The sequence below is a fragment of the Mesoplodon mirus genome (assembly GCF_964341445.2).
Source record: "Mesoplodon mirus genome assembly, chromosome: 4".
In the NCBI taxonomy this organism is placed as follows: Eukaryota; Metazoa; Chordata; class Mammalia; order Artiodactyla; family Ziphiidae; genus Mesoplodon; species Mesoplodon mirus.
Window position 1 is genome coordinate 133,811,664 of NC_138979.1, and position 15,905 is coordinate 133,827,568.

The window sequence follows — 15,905 nt, forward strand, 5'->3', positions numbered from 1 at the left end:
GTCAGGCCGACTCTCCCTCCGTAATAAGAAGCTACGCGTCCCGCGGTCCTGGCTCCGTGGGTCCGGTCGGATCGGGCCTGGGCGCTGGAGCTGCTGTGGCTGCCGCCGCGGCGAGTGCGATGGAGGCTGTGCCGGGGCCCAGCGCTCACGCCGGGGGAGGCCGAGACTGCCGGAGGTTCTAATAGATGAGGCGGCGGCGGCACGGGCTCTCCATGAGCAAGCGGCGGCGGCGACGGGTGCGGGAGCACCGGCGGTTTTCGGTCCCCGGGGAGGTACGAAAAGTCGGCTTCCTGGTGGACGGAGACTGGCCGGTGTGAGAACGCCTTCCGCGGCCCGGCCCTCCCGCCCATTACCCGCAGTCCCAGGCGCTCATCGGGCCACTGCCTGGAGGCGGGCAGGTGACGCCCAGCCCTTTCACCTGCTCCAGATTCGGGGACCCGCCCGCCGTGCGCGGCCAGCCCTCAGTGCCAGGCCTTCCCCGGTGCTGCGGGCCCGGGGCGGGGTGGGCGTGGCCGGAGTGCGGGGGGCGGAGGTGAGCGCCCACCGCGCCCCCAGCCAGTCCTTGCGCCCAGCCCGGAGCTGCTTCGAGCGGGAGCTCAGGGCCGTTTTCCAGATTATTTTGGGGCGCTGACTCGGGAGGGTACCCTTGGGACCCCCGAGCTGTTAGGGCGTCCGGCACTCAATGCCTTGGGCAAATGGTCTGGTCCTCACGACCTGCGTGGAGTACAGATTGTCACCCCTGGAAACGACTGCAGAAGAAATGTGTCATTTTGCCAAGGAAATAGAAGTCCAGGGAGTTTTCCAGATTTATTCAAACTGGAGGGCCTGTTGAGGCAGGGGGAAAAAGCCAGCAGAATACCTTCTCCAGGGCTTCTAAACGATGTTTTTGACGGTGTGGCCAAAACTTAAGACAATTTTAAGTAAAGCTCTTTGCAGCCATTTTTCTATCTCTTTCAGCCGTTTTTTTTTTTTTTTTTTTGTAATTTACTTTGTAACAAATCACCACGGTACTGCAGAAGCTACACTGTCTTCTAATTCTTTCCATCCTCTCTTACCTCCTTTTTTTCCCCCCAGAAAAAGCCTAAAGAAATTAGTTTCATTTTATGTATGTGTATATATTTTTTAATATATATATATAATTGTAGTTTAATTCTCTTAGAGTGTAACTTGCTTTACAGAGCTATAGTTACTCATTTGGTCATGTATAAAAGATAATTTGGCAAAAAAATACTACAGAAATTTACAGTTCCTTTCCAGTGCAACATTTAGGAATCTGAACTTGGGCTCTTAATCATATGACCTTGCTACAGAGTTCTTTAAAATGCAACAGGAATCAGTCAAACCATGAAGAAAGTTATTTTCATTTTTAAAGTATTTAAGTGCCTTGTGATTTTTAAAAAATATGCTCTGAAGCATTTCTTCTTCATTTAGAAGAAACTGAGTTTGTGTTTCCTAGGCTCTAAATTTTCCACTCCCTCTTATTCCTAAGTGGTTAACTAGAGCCCACATGTTAGCAACTATATATAAACATCTACACTTCAGGCTAAATATAGTGTTGAATATTTTAGAGTCCACAGTATCTTGCCTAAGTCAAAAATACTCTGTGTGTGTGGTAAAACTGAATTTTTAGTCTGCTAGTGTTACAAAATCGGTTTGAACTTACTTTTTCACACAAAACACATAGGTCTGCAACACTGAGTGTTGGATTCCTATTGTGCTTGGGAGGATGGTGGCACTTGAAAAGACAAAGTAAGACCCTGACCTCAGTCACTAATTTCTCTGTTCCTATTCCTCAGGTGCTTCCCGTTTTCATGAAAACGGAAGAATGAAACATACTGGAAAACCCTGTGATGTTTTTAGTTTAGACATGTGTTTGTCCCAAATAAAGTAAAGCAATTTTTTCAATTCAGTTTCATTAGGACCTCATTCTTTAATTTTTTTCAATTTTGCTTTATATAACATACATATGACACCAATATGTTTATTAGAATACTGTCAATGACGTTAAAACCAAGTGCTTAGCTATCCTCAAGTTTGGGGGAAAGATAGGTACCAGTTTAAATAGGGAGGACACCTCAGTTCATTCCCAAAACATGCAGAGAGGAATCAAGATAATTATCAAGTTCTGAATCAGCTCTTCCCAGCACGGCCTCTGTATTTAAAATTATAAGGTATCTAGTATGGTCCTAAATTTCAAGTAAAAATCCCAAAGTGCATAGAAATGATTTTTGTTTTAGCTGTGCTACTATTCAATTAAGTTCTCACAATTACTCTTCATATGTTGTCTTTCAAAGCCAGTTGGTCATTATTCTGTAGCCCAACAAAGAATTCCATTATCAATTTCATAAGTGGAGCCACAGATATTATCAAGAAAATGAAGTACAGCTTATATTTTGAGGGGAGGAAGAGGTTTACATTAGGAATACACCCACCAAATTTAGACTGTATCTTTAAATAGTTTTATTTTTATTTAGGATTTTTTTATTACAGGGTTTTCCTCTATGACTGATAAAATCTGCAATATAATTAATATAAAGGCCTATCAAATGACCATTCCGTACCTCAAGAAAAGGTTGCAGCTTCTTAAATGGTCTTTCCAGAGACCATGCAGTTTGCCCAAAAATGGCTCATAGCTTGTTTTAAATTTTTTTGTTACATTGGGGGTCCAGCTAATCAAATTTAATTTGAATCTTTAGATACCTTTATTTTCATTTAAACATATCTCATGCATTTAAAATATAAAGTCAAATTCACAAGTACTATCTTAAACTTTTAAAATGCAGGATGAAGACACTGTTTGAAGAGATCAAAGCATCAATTAAAAATAACTATAACCAAGATCGCTCATTTTGGAGGCCTGTTCTTCCTTGGGGAGGTGTTTTTACTATCAAAGCTGGCCGCAAAGCAGTATCCTGTACACCACTCTATGTTGAAATAAGACTGAAAAATACCTGCACCATAGATGGATTCTTGATGTTATTGTATGTTATTCTCAATGAAAATGAAAATTTCCCCAGGGAACTCTCTCTTCATTTAGGTAGAGAGTTTATAGACTGTTTTCTTTATTTAATGGACACCTACAGTTTTACAACTGTGAAGCTACTTTGGATTTGGGACAAAATGGAAAAACAGCAATACAAATCTGAAGTTCATAAAGCTTCATTAATAATTGATTTGTTTGGGAATGAGCATGATAATTTTACAAAAAATCTTGAAAATCTCATGTCGACCATACAAGAGAGTTACTGTTCCAACTGGCGATGCCCAACTCGAGTGCAGGAAGATCAGCAGCGCACAATTAATATAAAGTAAGTTGCTCTAAAGTCTGTTTTGTCACTTTTAGCAAAAATAGTATACTTTTTTATAATGAATGATATATATAGAGATAGGGAGGTAGGTAGATAGATATAGTCAAAGTACTTCTTAAAGTACAGACCTGTGTAACAACTTACACATAAAGCAACCACGCAAATGCAAGACTCTTTATTAGGTCCCATGACAAAAATGTAACTCTTCTATTACATCCAAACATCTCAGAATTTACTTTACAAAACCAGTTGATAACTATTTCACTTGCAAAGTAATGAACTATTCAGTATGCAAAATGTTTTCCTCTTGCTCAGAATTTACTGATATGACTGTGAAGATAACTAATTCCTTGTGTCACAAATTTAGCCTCTTGAACAACACTTAATACTATATTGGGATGTTTCACTCTGAATGGATCTCTGTCAGGTAGGCTAGTTCTACATGAACAGGAAGATTGGAAGTACTCCATGTCATAGCCAGGGCATAATTAGAGACAGGAACCCCAAACTTGGAATGTTAATACCTGAAGAGGACCTGGATGTGAGGAATTTTTCATTGGCTAGAAAGGTTCTGATAGCTTGCTGAGTATTTTTGGCTTTCGGAGAGAAGAAAGACCTCCAAGCTGGTAAATGACAGGGAAGAAGGCCAAACTGGCAAGCCCTAGTAGAGTATTGGGAAACATTAATGCCCCCAGGGGACATGAGCAAGAAAAGGGATAATTGCCAGTGGGAAAAAAAAACAGGACAGAAAAACAGACCCAAACACATTGTTGTCAGAGAGCCTACTTGGCCCTGTGGTCCAGAAAAACAGCCTAATAGATTTGCTCCCTTTTGGGAATGTATGTCACATACATACCTGAACTTATTAAATTCACACTTTCTGTATAGCATATTTAGTTTAATACTGTATTATAACATCATGCTACTTAGGGAAAGCTGAAGATACGTTTTTTTTTTAGGGTCTACCAATTAATGTCTCTCTTGTTCTGAAATACACTTTGTCCATTTTCCTGTATTGCTGATATGATGATGTTGGTTTTGAAATCAGGGGAAAATATTGTTACTCTAAATCATAATGGACTCAAAAAAGTGTTTCAGAAATTTGCCTTGTTTTTAAAAAACTAGTTTCTTTTTACATGTATATCTTTTGAAACTATAATGAAATATTTACAATCCTGTATTAATACTAGTATTTTATGCTTCTCAATAAAATATTTTTCATTATACTCTATATAACTTTTTAAGTCTTTTGCCTGTTTTTTAATCCTATGTTTAAAACAACCTCTGAAGTATGTAGGAAAAAAAATTTTTTTAACAAATCAGGAAACTGAGGCCAACAATGGCTGTAACTTGCATTGAGTCAGGTAACTAAGCAGCTACTCTCCTAATTCTGGGTCCTGCTTTCTTCCGTCAAGACCAGAATCCACTCTATTGAATCCTCTCGGAAATTTTTAAAGTAACGACTGCCTGTTTCAGGATCAGTTTACAGAAAGATTTAATGTTTCTTGAAAGCTTCATGCATTAATGTTTATTAAGTTCAACTGGTTTCTATGCTGTCTATAAGAAATACAAAGATGAATAACAGAGGTTATACTTTGATATGTGGTTTTCTAATAATGAATGACCTGTAAAATTTGTTATCCTAATAATGTATTTACATATAAAATATTGAAGCAGTTCTTACATGCATTTTGCAATTGTTGTAGTCCTCCCCAAGAAATTCCACATGGAAACTTGATACGACTGGCTGTGGATGAGTTATTCTGTTCCAGGATTGAACTGTGTGAAGAGTGTGGGTGAGTGTATAATAGACATTTAAGATGAAAGTATTTGTATGTTTTTTTATGAAGAAACCTGTACTGGTATGTTCTTTGATGTTAATATTTTATGAAATAGCAACTCATAAGTATTTAGAAAGCCTAATAGTTTTGGAATCTTAACACCTTCTAGTTTACTATGCCATTTTATGCTGTGTTGTCATTATCAATATCACTATATAGAATATAATACTACAGTTACTTGATGAATACAAAGCAAATGCCTTTTCTTTTTTTCCCCACTGCTGAGTAGGTACAATAAAACCTTGGTTAACCGGAACACAGCTAATCGGGACCCTCAATTAACTGGATATTTTTCTGCACTCCTCATTTAGGAGAAAGAGGTAAATGACAACCAAAAAGTTCAACGTGGTTAAAAAAAAAAAAGAAAAGAAAAAGGAAATCCAAAGGGGCAGAACATATTCATCCCAGTCTCAACAATTTTTATATCTACAGTATTGTGCAATGAGAATTAATATTTAGAAGGGTGATCCTACACCTAATTAATCACAAAAGAAGGAAAGAATAAAATACCTTCAGTTAATTGTACTTAAGTCCAGAAAGTGAACTAGTGTATTTTTGCAACAAATACTGAAACAAAATGGTTTTCTGGTAACTTAGTTTAGTCAGTGTTTTTTAACCAAAATACTGTGCCCTGAGCATTCCGGTTAATCGAGATTTTACTGTATAATTGTGTTTGTTTTATTCTGATCCATACGCTTAATACCTGATGCTGCTAAGAAAACAGAATTTGCTTCATCCTAATGGCAAAAGGAAGCAATTAGGGAATTTCATCCAGTCTAAAGAAGACTGTAAGAGTCATCTTATTCCCTCTCTGCCATTATTCCCGTTTGAAACCAGCCTAGAGAAAGAAAAATGTATTTACAAATAAAAACTTTTCTATCAGTCTAAAAGATACATGTTTTTATAAGCTTAGATAAACATAGCTAGCCTTTCCTGGAGTTTTAAAAGTATCATTTCCTATATAGAGAATCTCAAAGTTTATTAACTCTCGGAATTAGGCATATAAGGTATTAATATAGCCATACTGTTGATATATACCCATACCTAAAATAGATAATTATGCTTATTATGAAATTATGTAATAAAGACAACCCAGAGTGATAAAAGGCAGCTTTGTCCCAAGCGTAGTAAAGTTCATGCCTATTTTCAATTTTAGGTGTGGTGGCTTAAGGGAATTTTCCCAACGAGTGTTCTGCCACGGGGCACCCCCTTTTGTTGTCTTAAATATGCAGCATTGGAAATCTGAAGATCTGGCATATGTACCCTATTACTTGGATTTATGTGATCACAAGTATGTGTTTTTTTGTTTGTTTTATAAAACTAGTAAAAAATAAATTTATTTCTATATTTTTTTGGTATTCTATCATGATTTTGAGTAGCCCTTAAGGAAAATACGTATTGTTGGAAAAGTCATAGCTGTCTCTAAATTTATGTATCCTGGATAAGGTTAGAATCTACTGCAGGGAGTCATTGCTGGCAGTGTGCATAGTGGTTAGGTGCTTAGACTATGGAATAGACTATGGAATAGCCCTACCTCACAAGCTATGTGACCTTGAGCCAGTAACAACCAGTTTACACATCAGTTTTCTTATCTATTGAACAGAGATAACAGTATCTATCTGGTGCCATTATTGTGAGGATTTAATAAGATAGCACATGTGAAGTGTTTAGTACCTGAGAGATAGTAAATAGTAAATTCTGGTTGGCTATTACTTGTATTTCAAGTCAAAGTAGTGTAGAGTATGAGGTCATCATTTAAACATAAAATGTTACTGTCATCATTAGATTAAGATATCTACATACAAATTAGGACATACAGTGTTCTTTTAACTTTTTGCCTTAAAAATTTTCTTGTGTGTGTTTTCTCTTATATAACAGAACCATGCAGATTATGGGTTAATCTGTTAAAATATGCTTTTAAAAATTCTTAAATTATATCAATTTTTAAAATTCTTAAACATCTTTCTCCAAATTACCAATTATAATACATGATTTTTACAGATGAATATCTTTTACAGAGAACAGAATGTAAATAATCCCAGTTTTTTATTAGTTAAGAATTTAGGGAATGTTTTTCTCAAGAACAAAGTATTGTGATTTTCTGCTACACTTTGTCATTTAATTTGCAGGTATTTGTTGGAAGGTGCCACACTGTTTAACAAAGAGGAACATCATTATTCTGCAGCTTTTCAAATTGATGGACATTGGATGCACTATGATGGCCTCAGAAATGTGAATTTAATTTTGTTAAATAAACCCCCAGAGTTTCTCCTCTTGTCATCATTAGTTTATATCCGAGCAACAGAAAAATAAATATAGACTGATGCTAAATTAAATTGTTTTCCCTCCTTCCCATGCTCCCCCAGATGAAGGGCTTTTATTTTGTATATACTTGGTATCCAAGGAAATAGTTCAGCTATATTAGTTTCAGAGGTGTATTATCTAGTGTTTAGCCCCAGGTATATAGAGAATCTATGCAAAAATGTTTGTATTTCTTTTTTCTATATCCCAGGTTATTTTTATACAAGCATATTTTATGTTGAAATAAAATATATCTTGTAGACTTTGTATATGTACCTCAAAGGTTTTTAACAGTTCTGTCTTTGAATCCGAGAAAATACTTCATCATTTGAATTCTCAGTTTTTCTTTTTGGATATCCAAATAAAACCTGGGTATAAGTCAATTTTCAGTTTATATAAATTTAACAGTTCAAAATGTATCTGACTGTGTTTATTTGCCCTACCTCACTATAATCCAAAGTGCACTACTGGATCTAGTATGGATTTGAATGTACAACTTATAGATGGCTTAGTCTATTTTATCTGTTAATTTGCCTAATGTTCCTGCAACGGTTTGTTAAAATACTTTGGTGAGAATGTTTTTCTGGACTTCAGTTATTTCTTTGTAATGGTAAATTACTTTAACCACTTGTTAAAGTATTAAAAACCTTTTAATAGGGCCTCCCTGGTGGCGCAGTGGTTGAGAGTCCGCCTGCCGATGCAGGGGATACGGGTTCGTGCCCCGGTCTGGGAGGATCCCATATGCCGCGGAGCGGCTGGGCCCGTGAGCCATGGCCGCTGGGCCTGCGCGTCCGGAGCCTGTGCTCCGCAACGGGGGAGGCCACAGCAGTGAGAGGCCCGCATACCGCAAAAAGAAAAAAAAAAAAAAAAAAACCTTTTAATACTTTAAATTTTAACTTAAATTTAAGTTAAATTTTAACTTAACTAAGTGGATTTTAACTTAACTAAGCTCCCAAACTTAAAGTTATTGTTACAGATAAATTATATAACTAATCTAAATGTTTAAATTAAATGTAATAGGAGTTCTCTAGTAAAAGTTTATTTTGCAGATAAGACAATTATAAAAAAAAATGCTAGGCAAACTCTATGTTTACTAATGTTGGATGAATAATGGAAATGTACTTTAAATATGGATTTAAGAGAAAATGGGTGCCTGGGAATACAGTTGACCCTTGAACAACTCGGGGGCTGGGGCCCTGACCCCCCACGTGGTCAAAAATCCCCATGTAACTTTACAGTCATCCCTCCATATCTGTGGTTCCACATCCTCGGATTCAAACAACCTCGGATCATGTAGTACTGTAGTATGTATTTATTGAAAAAAATACACGTATAAATGGACCCACACAGTTCAAACCCATGTTGTTTAAGGGTCAACTGTATTTCTCTTCCTAGTAAGTCATATTGGCACAGAGGAAAAAATACGTAAATTTTGGGGATAACATCTGTTTGCTCCCTTATAAGTAGTAAATTGATAACATGAGGCTTTCTTTGATTTGTAATATAAATCACCAGAAGTTTATAGTTATCAGAATATTATGTTTCTTTTCAAAGACCCTAAGATCTCTTTTCCTTTTGCAATTTGAAGGAAAAAAATAAGTTATGTTCTCAAGGGAAAATACTTTTTGAAATCTATCATCATTTATTTTAGTGTTTTCAGTAAATAGTCCATCCTAGGTTTTGGGTTGAGATTGAACGCAATATATTTGGAGATTTCTACACAGCAACACAGTTCACTGCCATATACCAAATTGCTAAGGTTTAATTCAATAAATTAAGTCTTACATTGCATTGGTGCCATGTTGAGATAACTTACTGAAGAATGAATAAATGTGAGGGCAATGTTGATGAGAATGCCTTTTTATTTTGTGTAAAAAAGGAACATTCATAGTATTTGCTCAAAATAGTGATCTATTTTATTAAAAAAATTCACCCCAGAGTTTATTTAAATTGTTCCCACATGTATTTAAATAGGATTTGATTATAGTAAACTTTTCTGGGGACACCTTACTGTATGAATCAACTGCATGAATCAAAGTATACAAAAACACAAATATTAGCATATACATAAATGGTATCATTAACAAAATTATTCCGGATGCAGATTTATTCTTTTATGAATTGCACTTTATTTGGATTAATACTAGTTTGTCACGAAACAATGACTTACCTACCTCACAGGGTTGTTGTGAGGATTAAAATGTTTGTTAATATCTTGACTACCTTGAACATGCTAATAAAAAATATTTTTTATACCTCTTTCATGTACAGGCAAGTCTCCTAGATTCTCTATTACTAATGACCTTTTCAGATCTTTTAAAAAATTACATAAGCAGTAGCTCATATCAGTAACGGAATTAATGTGTAATGAAATTTAAGTATGCCTTCTGGACCCCAGATGGTTTGGATTTAAGGATAATAGGTATTTTGCTGTTATGGTGGTAATTGAAGAAATTATTCCCTGCTGACCAAATAGTGAGTAGAAAAGGGATGAAAAAATATGAAGTAAACAAGATTATCACAAAATGTGAAGGTGAGGGTATGGAAAATTTTTTATAACCATAAACAGAGAAATCGGAATGCTGGGGGTGGGGATGGGCAAAAGATACGAGGGAATAATCAGAATATATTTTTAATCAAAGTGCCACAAATCACAACTATACCTATGGGGAGAACAGAAATGATTTTAAAACCCTCACCTCAATCAAGGGGAGATAAAGAACAAATAAAGCAAACTTAAGGGGAAATCTCCAACATTTAAGAAGTCTCCAACCTTTCTTCAGCCGAAGAAGCTTTACCCGCCCCCCCACCCAAAACTTAACAAATAATCTTAGATTTATCTTTCAAAGTAGCTTCTCATTATTAGGGTTGACTTAACATCTGAGGCATTGTCACTGGATCGGATCCAATCAAAGAGAAAGAGGAACAAAGATCACCACCACAGGCATGCTTACTAGGGTGAATCCTAGGTTCTATTTCATTCTTAAGAGTATGAGCAAACAACTAAGCTATATAAGCAGATGACTACTGTAACACATAATAAGCTGTACGTATTGAGCATATATCAACAGTTTAGTTTTATAATTAAATGAATTAATAACATTTAATTATTTGACAATAATTGTAATGCACTATACCTAAGCAGGAAAGGTAAACAGTTCATGTAAAAATGACTGCAATTACTACTACTAAACTGCAAACATTTATATTCTTCTCACCTTCCTTTGTTAAAATCAAAAGTTAAGATCACATAGCTTTTAAAGTTCATTTTAACCACTTGATGCCTTACTAACAAACAGGGTTCCTACCCACCCAACTGGCCCAGGGTTCACTGTCTGGTCAACTGGACAGCCTTTAACTTCAAATTTAATTTGATCTCAGGAAAAACAACCTTTTACTTTATTTCTGGGAAGTTGAGGAAGTTGGTGGGGAGGGCTCTGTAGCTAGAAGATTTCTTTATATGCTGATATCTACCTGAGCATATAAAATTATTTACCCTCAAAGAGCAACCAGTTCCACAGTCCATCCATTGTTTTCTCAATGAGGTCTATAAGGTATCAAAAAGAGTACCACTGTTGAGAGTCCGCCTGCCGATGCAGGGGACACGGGTTCGTGCCCCGGTCCGGGAAGATCCCACATGCCGCGGAGCGGCTGGGCCCGTGAGCCATGGCCGCTGAGCTTGCGCGTCCGGAGCCTGTGCTCCGCAACGGGAGAGGCCACAACAGTGAGAGGCCCGCGTACCGCAAAAAAAAAAAAAAAAAAAAAAAAAAGAGTACCATTGAAAATGAAAAAGTGAGCTACTCTGGTAAGGCCCTCAAAAATAATGTGGTATGGAACAAGAGCTTGGGGAGCCTATGAGTTGTGCAGACAACAGTGTGGTAAAATTAGAAACCTGCTGTTTGTACGCTTAGCTATATTTTTATTACTTGCTTGTTTTCCCTTTGAATTTTGTAAAGTCTAATTTTTCAGATGATTATAAAAATAATACATAAATTAGTAAGAAATCAATAAACCCAAAAAACTGTAAAGAAGAAAATGATCATCCACGATTTCTCCACCCAATTATAATCATTGGTTCATACTGGTAAAGACTTTTTGAAAAGTCCAGCATGGCTCCACAGTACTGAAGAAAACCAAGAACCAAGGAGTTCGGGCTTTGAAGAAAGAAGTGTATACTCCTGGGGGCCAGCATAGAGGTGATAGAAGTAATCAGCTTGACAAAATGTGTACAGGAAAGTGAGACTCTGAAGAAAACTGCAATGGTCACCTGTTCAGACATTTCTTTCTACCTGGACACTTGCCTTCAGATACTTTTATTTTCTCAAATCTTCAAGAACTCACTATTCTATTTTATGAAAGATGTCATTCCTTTATGTTCCTCTACCTACATTTCAAAACTAGTATCCCAGGTGCCAGAGTTGGGAAGCAAGAAGACCCTGATGGTATAGACTGTCCCCAAACAGATACAACCAAATAGATTTTCTGTATTTCCCTGTTAATCTAGCAGAAAGTGTAACAAAGAAAAATCAAAGTACACTGAGCATAATTAGCTTGCTTTAAGAGTAGAGTAGGAAAAAGTTGGCTGAGAGAGTTTGTGAAGGGGGGGAAACCAGCACGATAAATAGTTCTGCATACCCAACATATGGGAAGGAAGGAAAGGAGAAGAGGAGTGAAGGCAGGAAACACAGGAGAGTTGATTTGTGCTCAGGTCAAAAAGACACCAGGTTAAAGCTTAAATGAAATGGTTAGCTGGTTAGGGAAATCTTTGCCCAAGCAGGCTAAGCTTGATTTGAGGGCTACAATCTGGAACAAGTTAATAGCAGACATACTTTCTCTGCAGCATCCATTTAATACATACTTAATATCCACTACTTGCTAATAGAATTAGAAATGATTTCTGCCCTGGAGGTATGCACATGTCTAAAAAGGGGGAACAGTGAGTCAATCAATGATGACCCTACAGAGGGAAGTACTATGGCAGGGTGAGCACCTCAGGCTCTGAGTAGAGGAGGGATGGTTCTACAGACAACTGCTGTGAGGTCTTTGAAACAGTCCTTTCCCGGTTGCTACCTAGCATCCCTGGAGGAGGTTTTGGAGGAAAGAGACTACAGATTGTTTAACTTGTGATTTCAAAGGCAATTGTAAGGTCCTATTGAAACCGCACAACTCAGATTGGGACTTGAACCACTGCATTTTAATTGAGATCACACACCAGGTCTCAGGACTTAATGATGCTCAAGTTTTTTATGTTTTGTCACAAAAAGAATTCAGTGAGAGACAAAGTGATAGGTAAGAAGTGGATTTATTTAGAGAGATACACATTCCATAGAATGTGGTCCATCTCAAAAGGCAAGAACAGCCTTGGGAGAAACACACTCCACAGACAGAGTGTGGGCCATCTCAGAAGGCAAGAGACCCCAAAATATGGGGTGGTTAGTTTTTATCAGCTGGATAATTTCACAGGCTAATGAGTGGGAGGATTATTCCAACTATTTTGGAGAAAGGGTGGAGATTTCCAGGAATTGGGCCACCACCCACTTTTTGGCCTTTTATGGTTGGTCTCAGAACGGTCATGGTGCCTGTGGGTGTGTCATTTAGCATGCTAATACATTACAATGAATGTATAATAAGGCTCAAGTTCTACTGGAAGCTGAATCTTCTGCCATCTTGGACCTAGTTGTTTCCAACCAGTTTTTGTTGTGTCCTCAATGGCTATGTCATTCTTTTAAAGGTTGTGCCCTGTCCCCTTTCTGTCTGTTTCATTATTGCCTCTACGTCTAACTTCAAAGCCTAACCATTTTTAATTTCCATTAGAAAGCTATAAATCCTAAAATTAAAGATAAAACAAATTTCAAACCCCATCAAATTTTAAAAGAAATTTATTGTAGCTGAAGTTCTTTCTTTCTATTAATTCTTTCTTCCACAAAGAATTAATAATATCAAATATTTTCTAATTCTCATTGGAGGGAAGATAACTTGAGAAAAAAATGAGACAGCCATTGGGACCAGTCTTCTTTAAATACTCCTGGACTTGTGGAGGGACAGGATTGGTGATTCCAAACTCTTACCATTTTCTATATGAACACTAGGTGGCAGAAGCTCCCCAGTATAGAATGTAAAGGACGGAGCAAGACCCATTCCTGAACTTTCTGGCCTTTAAAATTTGGGCAAGGCAAGTACAATTTTCCCTCAGTTCTATGACACTATAAGCACTAATAGCTTGGGGATAACATACAATGGTGTTGTCCTTGGTGAGGCTGACTATGCTCTCTACCAACAACAACTCAGCTCAAATTATACCTGTAAATTGACTTCTGGGATTTCTTCATCACTTCCACAACCCTCATGTTTCTGGCCTCCTCTCTGCTTTCTTCAGCTCTTCTTTGAAAAGGGTTAGGAATTCCTGTCCCTAGAGAGTTTATGGAAATGCCAGAAGACTTAATTCAGGATTGACATTTTTCACCTAGGAAAAAAATAATGGAATTTCAGACTTTTGAGGTGAATCGTGTTACGTGATCACATTACCACTGGATTCTCTTTATTACCATCAGTTCTCGACTACTGATTTCCTTGATGTCAATTAGGGGCAAGAGTATGGCAGTTAAATGCCTAGGCTCTGAAACCAAATTGCCTGGGTCCAAATTTGGACTCTGTCATTAGTTGTGTGGCTTTGGTCCTATTACTTAACTCTTCTGTTCCCAGTTTGCTAACTGTAGAATGAAGATAATAATAGAATATATCTCATAAGGTTGCAGTGAAGATTTGATGAATTATTATTATAGCACGTAGTGCCCAGCACACAGTAAACACCATGAAAGTGTTTGCTACAGTTATTTTTGTTTTTGTTTTTGTTTTTTGATTTGGCTGTGTTGGGTCTTCATTGCTGCGCGCGGGCTTTCTCTAGTTGCTGCGAGCAGGGGCTACTCTTCCTTGCGGAAGCCTTGTATGGACTTCTCATTGCGGTGGCTTCTCTTGTTGCGGAGCATGGTCTCTAGGCACGTGGGCTTCAGTAGTTGTGGCTCGCAGGCTCTAGAGCGTAGGCTCTAGAGCGCACGGGCTTAGTGGCTCCGTGGCATGTGGGGTCTTTCCAGACCAGGGCTGGAACCCGTGTCCCCTGAACTGGCAGGCAGATTCTTAACCACTGCGCCACCAGGGAAGTCCTGCCATAGTTACTGTTGACTCCTCTTTCAATATTCTATTTTTTAAAATATTTATTTATTTGTTTGTTTAGCTGCGCCGGTTCTTAGTTGCAGCATAAGGGATCTTTTAGTTGAGGCATGCGAACTCTTAGTTGCGGCATGCATGTGGGATCTAGTTCCCAGACCAGGGATCAGACCTGGGCCCCCTGCATTGGGAGTGTGAAGTCTTAGCCACTGGACCACCAGGGAGGTCCTCAATATTCTATTAAGAAATTAAATTAGTAGGTAAGTAGTGCTGCTGCAGGAGATGAATAAATTCTGTGTGAAGATTTCAAGTTCACAATGAAGTTTTCAGTTCACACTGAAAACCATTGCTGCTCTTTCTGTGGCAAATAAGCTCACAGAACAAACTATAATATCAGAAAAGTTAAAAAAAAAAAGTTAAATTCATGAATTAGTTTGAAAAGCAAAAACAAATAAAGCAAAAGTAAAAATGTTGGAGGAAAGTGAATAGCTTAAGTTTTCCTAGATACTAAATAATAATGAAATATCATATCTTGTTCCTGCTCAAAATCGTTTATCCACCAGATACAGTCCAAAATAGTTTATCTGCCATCTGGCTCTAAAAGTTTTTGAGACATAGTCCACTATTCATTGGAAACACCTACTTTATTAGATTCTAGGACCCCTGCTTACTTAAACTCTAACTGTCCTCAGGGCACACACAAGAATATCCTTTCCAATACTTTCTTTCTAATCAGGACAACAAAAGTGATTGGTTCATCCTTATTTAGATCCTGCCTTACTCAATAAGGTTTAAGGCACTTTTCATGTACTCTAAAAATAAGAAGTTTTTCATGTCTTTAATTATATTTTAATATTAGACATAATTTGAACCAAAAAGAACATGAAACCAAGTATTATCTCGTTTTTAATGTATAAATTTATTTTATTTATTTATTTTTGGCTGCGTTGGGTCTTCGTTGCTGCGCGTGGGCTTTCTCTAGTTGCGGCCAGCGGGGCATACTCTTCGATGTGGTGCGCGGGCTTCTCATTGCAGTGGCTTCTCTTGTTGAGGAGCACGGGCTCTAGGCACATAGGCTTCGGTAGTTGTGGCTCGCGGGCCCTAGAGCGCAGGCTCAGTAGTTGTGCATGGACTTAGTTGGTCTGCGGCATGTGGGATCTTCCCAGACCAGGGCTCTAACTCGTGTCCCCTGCATTGGCAGGCGGATTCTTAACCACTGCATCACCGGAGAAGCCCCCAAGTGTTACCCGTTAATAGGACCCTGCGTAGGTGAACTAACAAAAACAGCCTA

At 37.8% G+C, this 15,905-nt stretch overlaps 1 protein-coding gene across 1 annotated transcript; it reads left to right on the plus strand.

Moving 5' to 3' along the window:
* The first annotated feature begins 168 nt into the window (after positions 1-168).
* Positions 169-9,668, plus strand: DORIP1 (dopamine receptor interacting protein 1). Its single transcript, XM_082619457.1, has 5 exons — positions 169-272; positions 2,784-3,308; positions 5,015-5,104; positions 6,306-6,440; positions 7,279-9,668. Exons 2-5 carry the CDS (start codon positions 2,785-2,787, stop codon positions 7,460-7,462), a joined length of 933 nt encoding a protein of 310 aa, XP_082475583.1. The 5' UTR covers positions 169-272; position 2,784; the 3' UTR covers positions 7,463-9,668.
* The last annotated feature ends 6,237 nt before the right edge of the window (positions 9,669-15,905 follow it).